The sequence below is a fragment of the Hyaena hyaena genome, unplaced genomic scaffold (genome assembly GCF_003009895.1).
Source record: "Hyaena hyaena isolate Hyena2069 unplaced genomic scaffold, ASM300989v1 scaffold_29, whole genome shotgun sequence".
Lineage (NCBI taxonomy): Eukaryota > Metazoa > Chordata > Mammalia > Carnivora > Hyaenidae > Hyaena > Hyaena hyaena.
The window spans coordinates 1154423-1161399 of NW_024080661.1; the positions used below are offsets into that span (position 1 = coordinate 1154423).

Below are 6977 nucleotides of genomic sequence, written 5' to 3' on the forward strand. Positions count from 1 at the left end.
AGTAATGTTTCTGTCTTGTTTCAGACCCATTTGCCCAATATTAAAGTCCACGCCTACTTCGCACCTGTCACTCCACCCCCATCAGTAGGGGGCAGCAGACAGCGATTCTGCAGATGCTGCATCATCCTATGACAATGGAGGTGGTCAACCTTGGTGAACTGAGTATTTAATGACACTTCTAGAGTTACAGTGGAGTCTCCAATGGAAGCAACCCCAGTGTTCTGAGCAAGGGTTACAAAGTGAGGGCAGCGTCCAGATCCCCGAGGCACACATAACATGTATACCCATCCTCACCCTCACCCACTCTAGTTCTGTGACCAGGGGACTGAAGCCCATGCTGGCTTTATCAAGTGGATTGGTAAAACTTAACCATTCCTGTTGTACATGCCAAGAAGAAAATCACAGGCAAGGCAGAGGGAAGGGGCATTCCAGCAAACCCAGTGTTACTGCTACTGCAGTTTCTTCATTTTGTTAAGGGGTTTCTTTGGTGATTTTGGAACAGCAATTGCAGTCCTCCAGGGTCAGAGAAAGCATAGAAAAACAATATATGTTATATCCAGGGACCAGAAAGAAAATTTCTTTGCATCCTATAAATGATAGCCATCCAGTGTGAGATGACTACAGAGCTTCTGTGCTTCCTTGTTCCCATGCCAACATGCTGAGCATGCTCACAAAGAAGGCTCATCCATTCCTCCTCCTGTGTTTAAGTATTTGGCCCAGAGGTTTCCTAAATGGTTGCACTGAAATCGCTGTGGTCCAGATGTGGTTACTTACTCGCTCAAATTGTCACTCTTTGTAGCACACTTGTGCACCTGTCTTTCCTTCTTTGTTGCTCCCTTCTGCACTCTTGCTCAGTCTGTCACCTGTTCATAGTCTGCTTACTCACACTCAGTTGTTACTCTTTTGCTGTTGTGTTTACAGTGTGCATTTTGGATGATTAGTTGGGGTTACCAAACATTTTTAAAAGAGACATTATCAATAAATATTTTTTTAATTCTAAGTTTTATCATTAGGGGACCCTGCCTGAATCTTTGCCAGCCTGAAGGGAAACTATAACAAAAATAAGAACTGTTATGAGAAGAAATTGAGCTAAAACTATTTTGATGAAAACAAACTTTGCCTTTTGGTTTCTGTTATACCTTGTGATATATAATAATACGCATGATATACCCAGTATTCCCCCTGCACATTTTTCCTTCCATCAAATTCTACTAACTTAATAAGGAGAGAGAAATGCGTTATTAGTAAAGAATGGAATGGTGAATCCCAAAACTGAGCCTGAAGGCCCCCCTACCCAAGCGCAGACATGTCATATGTTCACCAGAATCTAGGGATAAGCAGTACCATCCCTGATTTGTGTCTGCGAGGTTGTTTTGTGTTAGTAGGAATGCTGCTGCCGTTGCTGTGCAGTCTAGCTGGTCAGTTTCTCCCTTGTTTACCCCCTTATTCCAGAATATCAGGGAGACAAGAATGACCCTAGAATGACACAGGTCAACTCTGTGTCAGTGTTGGTGGTATGTCTCAAATGTTGGTGCCTCAAAGGATCAGAACCACTTCAGAACCTGTCAACCATCTCTCTCCAGACTTCTGTTGCTCCAGACTTCCTGTGAATGAAATATGGGGGAAACCAGGTGAAGGCTTTGGGGCAGGAGAAAGAAAACATTGAGAGGAAGTAGGGGGGTGAGTGTCTCTGTCCCCCCATGGTCACCAGAGCTAAAGGCAGGTATTCAGTGCCCATGACTCTGAGTCAAAGAAGAGGCTTCCTTCCTTTTTCCTTCCTTCCCCTCCCCCCAAAGTCATAAAGGATGAGGAAAGTAAGATGAGTTTCTCAAGTATAATAAGTAGATTTCTAAACCCCAAGGTTGAACATCTTGTGTGATTTTTAATAGGAATTTTTTTTTTTTTTTTTTTTTTTTGGTCTTTTAGGACATTACCGTGCAGTCTGCCATGATCTTAGATCATCTTGTGTTTGACCCAGACTGTTAAAGCTCATTGTAATGCCGCAGGTGCTGGCTCTACCAGCATAAGTAAGAATAAAGTAGAACTTCTTTCTCCAAAAGCAGTTAGGTGAAAGGGTCCTAGAAATCTGTATGCTCCACCATTATTTTGCATGTTAAATTTATTTTATGTAAAAAAAATTTTTTAATGTTTATTTATTTTGAAAGAGAGAGAGTGGGAGAGGGGCAGAGAAGAATCCCAAGCAGGTTCCGTGCTATCCCCACAGAGCCCAACCCGGGGCCCAGTCTCATGAATCATGAGATCATGACCTCAGCCAAAATCAAGAGTTGGACACTTAACTGACTGAGCCATCTGGGCACCCCCTGCATGTTAATAAATTTATTTAAATCCTGTTTTGTTATACCCTTTTAAAGGCTCAGATTTCTTTTTCATTCACCTTTCCCTTTGTCTTCTTTTCAAATTATCATATGAGGAATATACTTTAAAAAATCTTTTTGAGCATAGTCGACATAGGAATATACTTTTTAAAATGAGACTCATTGTCCTGGTTATACTCCACCATACAAATATACACAATGCACACACACTTCCAGATGTGGTTAATAATATTCAAATCCCCAGGTCACTCATTCAAAACAAAACTAAAAAGAGAAATATTTAGAGGCCATCTGCTCTAACATATTAAGGGTTTTTTTAGTATTACCTGAACAAATTGACCATAAAATACTGATTGATTAGTGAGTATGGATTTAAATTGCCCACTAGTTGAGGCTATTAAGGTACTTCTTTACTTAAAAAGTACATAAGTTTAAGACACCGTATTCACCAGGACATGAACAGCTTAGAAATGCCATTTCTCAACCCAAAAAGTATATCCACGTGCAAGTCCCTGTGGATTTGATTGAGCGATCCCTACCCATCTGGGCCAAGAACAGTCAAGTGAGAGAAAAAAGGAGTGTGCAGCACTGGCTTGTATGCGGTCAGGCCATGTTCCTTTCTCAAGAAAACTTCAGGCCCATCAAGGTTGGAAGGAAATATATTTCCTATGCCAGTCTGCAACCTACACCAGCTGATGCAATGTACCAGGACTTTGAGAATCCAGAACATGGTAAGTTTTGGTCAAGTGGAAAGGGTCCTGCCATCTGAACATAGTGTTTCCTGTCTCAGTATCAGGGACACTTCTGAAAAGTTAGTAAGGCTTCAGAGGTATAGGAAAAACTCTCCCTAGGAAAAGCTTTTTGGTCCATTCATCTGAATCCTGAGTCCCTGAACTTTATGCCTTCTATGATGAAAAAATACAGAGTGAATGGAGAGATTTGGGATAAGTCGGAAGGCACCCTCAAAGCTATTGCATAAACCTACAGGTAGCCAGGTGGAATTATTGCTTTGTGTGTGTGGAGAACATTATTAAACACCCAGATCATCTCTTTTTTAAGCAGCCTTTTCCCCTTACTTTTTCTACCATTATTTGCTGCATCAGTATCTTTTATAGCCTCTACATTGGCTCCATCAAGGTGATCCCAGCTTTTTTTTTTTTTTTTTTTGTGCTTTGATTTCTCCCATTTTCTTCATATACCCATCCTTGCCTTCTATTTAAAGCCTCCATCTTATTTCCACTGATGCTGCTGATTTATTCTTAGTTGTCTCCAGTCTAGCTTCCTCTTTGCGTCCTTGTCCTGATCTAGCAAAATTTCCTGGGCAGCCTGGAATTCAGTAACTGTTGTGTGGCTCAGACCATTTTTCACTAGGTTATCTCAGACATTTGCTCACCAAATTTGAAATCAAGCTGTTGGATATGAGGAATAAGGAGATCTGGCTTCATCCTTTTTTTTTTTTCCTTCCAATATTTGGAATACAAAAACACATTGTGCTCTGTGTAAAAGATGTTTTCTCCTCCTATTCTGCTCTTTAGTGGACATAAAAGTATTTCTTAAATGGTCTTTGTAAATTTCCATATCCTTTATGTTGATTTAGTGAACCTGTAAGTCAGAAATTCTACATATTCCTTATATTGCATATTTTAGAGGGAAACCTGACAAATGTTTTTATGATGCTTTATTTGGGCTTTCCAAACCATTTGAACCATTCAGTACAGCTATAATACTACAGCAGTCAAGTTCTTTTATTTCTCCTAATTGTCTTGTAAAATGCACTGTTACCAGTTTGATAGCCCACTAATGCCCTTGGTAGGTAGGGGGTAAACAAGGTGTACGGTGGAACTTGTCCAGGGCTGAAATTGTAGGGGAGTATGAGAGTAGCATTGGAAGAAGAGGAGGCTCATGCCTGCCTGTGTGGGCAGCATATCCTTGGGTGGCTGTGGTTTTGGAGAAGAGGAATGCTTGTGGATCATGGCCATTTAATATTTATTGTTCTGAAAGTTACAGACTGCTTATGACAGTTGCTACCAGTGAGAGAAGAGGGGTTTAAAGGAAATGGGTCTGTTCTGCCATTCCCTCCTTGTGTGCATGGTTTAAGATTAGGTTTCTAGCCCCATTGTGCATCCTGGCTGACAGATTCTTTCAGTGGTATGTTTTGAGCTTCCAGAACATTTTTTTTTAAGAGATTGCCTTCCTATCTGCCCTCCAGTTCTAGGATCTTTAAAAAAAAATTTTTTTTTTAATTTATTTTTGAGAGAGAGAAAGACAGTGTGGGCAGGGGAGGGTCAGAGAGAGGGAGACACAGAGTCCGAAACAGGCTCCAGGCTCTGAGCTGGCTGTCAGCACAGAGCCTGACGTGGGGCTCGAACCCACGAACCGTGAGATCATGACCTGAGCCACCCAGGCGCCCCTCTAGGATCTTTAACCACCTCAAACCCAGGCAGTGTGAATTAGCAGAGTCTTGTTTGAGAAGAGGTAGAGGATGTTTGGTTGGAGGTCTGGAGGCAACCCTCCCCCTTACAATGATCTTGGACCAAAGAACCTCAAAGCAATATGAGGGTGAGAGGAAGTATGGAGTCTAAGCCTCTCATCACCTTTATTTCTATCATAAATTTTAATTGTAGTATTGGAAGATACAGAAAACTGTCTAAGACCATGTCAGTAGGTATAATAACGCAGGTAATTTAGGAATAACATTTGGCTGTATTTGCTGTATTCAGATGCCCTAACTTAACATCTGGTTCTCCAGCAAAAAACATGCTGCTCTAAGCTTGCTCTCTCCCTTCAGACAAACTCTACCTGCCAGGAACTACCGTTAGAGGCAACTGAGTTTTCTGCAAGAAGGGCTTCTGCAGCTCCCCTCACAAGGCAAGTCTACCTGTCTGTCCATTTTTATTCTTAGGACTCCAGCTCTGCATCTCTGAAGGCTTTGACCCTTCTTAGGAAAGTCAGTAAGAACCTCTCTCCTGAGTCTGAGTGAATCTTTGGAGCCCAGCAGAGTTACACTTAATTTTCAGCAGGAAAAAAATCTGTCAGACAAGCTCACGTGTGAGATATTAAGAGAAATTCCATAATGTGCTTCTTCCATCTCTGCCTTATGTGTTTTTTAAATAAGCCCTTGGGGGGAGTTTGGTTCAAAAATGTTGAGTCTCTGTGCTTCCTCAACCAAGGTGTTTCACTGCCCTTTTAGGAAAAAGAACCATGGACAACCAAAACTATCAGTTGACTCTTTCTATTTTCTGTGTTTTTCAAAAAGTATCTTATTTGAATTGGGGTGGGAAAATGGTAGATGAGATTCAAAGTAAAGGAGAGAATTCAGTCTGGAACTGGGGCACTTTGCTTCAGGGACAAGCATCTATCCTGCCTCGCACATGTGAGTAGATTTACTTTCCTCTCCATTTAATGAACTCCATGCCCTTCTTACTGGCAAGGAGGGCTTCTGTTTTTCACACACCTACCTAACCAAAGCCCTCCAGATGGGGACTGGCATCCCCAAAAGGACTTCCAGTGCTTCTGGGCACGGTTTGTTTTTGTTTTTGTTTTTGTTTTTTTAAATGTTTTTATTCATTTCTAGGAGAGAGAGAGACAGCGTGAGCAGGGGAGGGTCAGAGAGAGAGGGAGTCACAGACTGAAACAGGCTCCAGGCTCTGAGCTGGCAGTCAGCACAGAGCCCGATGCGGGGCTCGAACCCATGAACCGCGAGATCATGACCCAAGCAAAAGTCGGACAGTTAACCGACTAAGCCACCCAGGCACGCCTCTGGGCATGGTTTTTACCAGGGCGAGAGCGGGGAGCGAGTAATTGAGAATCCCCACCCCAAGAAGTGATGGGAGAAGAGAGGTGTACACACACACACACACCTCCCTCCCCCCCCAGAAACCCAGGGAAATCTTTGAAGTAACATGTTATTAAAGTGGAAGAAGAAAACTTTGCCCCACTCAGTTTCACTTGTCACTGTTGCTTACTACTTACTTTTACTAATTGAAATCTGCATCACACTGCTGCTCACACACGTGTTTCCTACCTTAGCCTAACACCTGATGTCATTGTTCTCTTTTTCTTTTTCTCCTGGCACGGCACTAGCAAACGACAACCGAAAGTCTTAGAAAATCTTAACTTGAAAAGGAGTCTCTAACTGGCATGGTTTGATTCGTTACTTTACCTTCCCCTACCCCCACCCCCAAAGACTTGAATGATTTTCTTTCCTAGTACTATATAATAGATCTGTAATAAGTGAAACTTTTGCTGCTACTTTTCTGGGTTTACATGTTTTTTCCTTCCCTTAAGAATAATTTCTTACCTGTGCTTCTCTGATGACTGTTAATTTCTAATAAGTGCAGGAAGAGGTGAGCCTGAGATTTCTTCTCTTACTCCCCTCCTCACCTTACCCTCAAACTACATGCTAACCTCTAACATGCATAAGGTCTGTGGGGTGGGGCTCAGCAGAAGCTACTAGTGTGTTCTCTCACCATGCTGCAGCTCTTGGAGCTGGCCTCTGAGATCCGTGACTGCCCAGTCGCAAGGGTTACTGGAGGGGAAGAAAGGCCTTCTGCATTTTGCCTTTTCTCCATGGTTTAGGACTCAACCTTCAGCTGCCTCCCACCCTGGCCGCCTCCTTTTTCCTACCAGGAATTGTTTCCA

General features: G+C 42.4%; 1 protein-coding gene across 5 annotated transcripts in view; it reads left to right on the top strand.

The window, feature by feature from the left end:
• FBXL20 (F-box and leucine rich repeat protein 20) overlaps positions 1 to 1114 on the top strand; it is a 93880-nt gene extending 92766 nt beyond the window's left edge. For all 5 annotated transcript variants that reach the window (XM_039227819.1, XM_039227815.1, XM_039227816.1 and 2 more), the window contains one exon: positions 25 to 1114. In XM_039227819.1, the coding sequence (XP_039083750.1) occupies positions 25 to 132 (108 nt within the window). In that variant the 3' untranslated portion in view covers positions 133 to 1114. The remainder of the gene's footprint in view (positions 1 to 24) is intronic.
• Positions 1115 to 6977: the final 5863 nt, after the last annotated feature.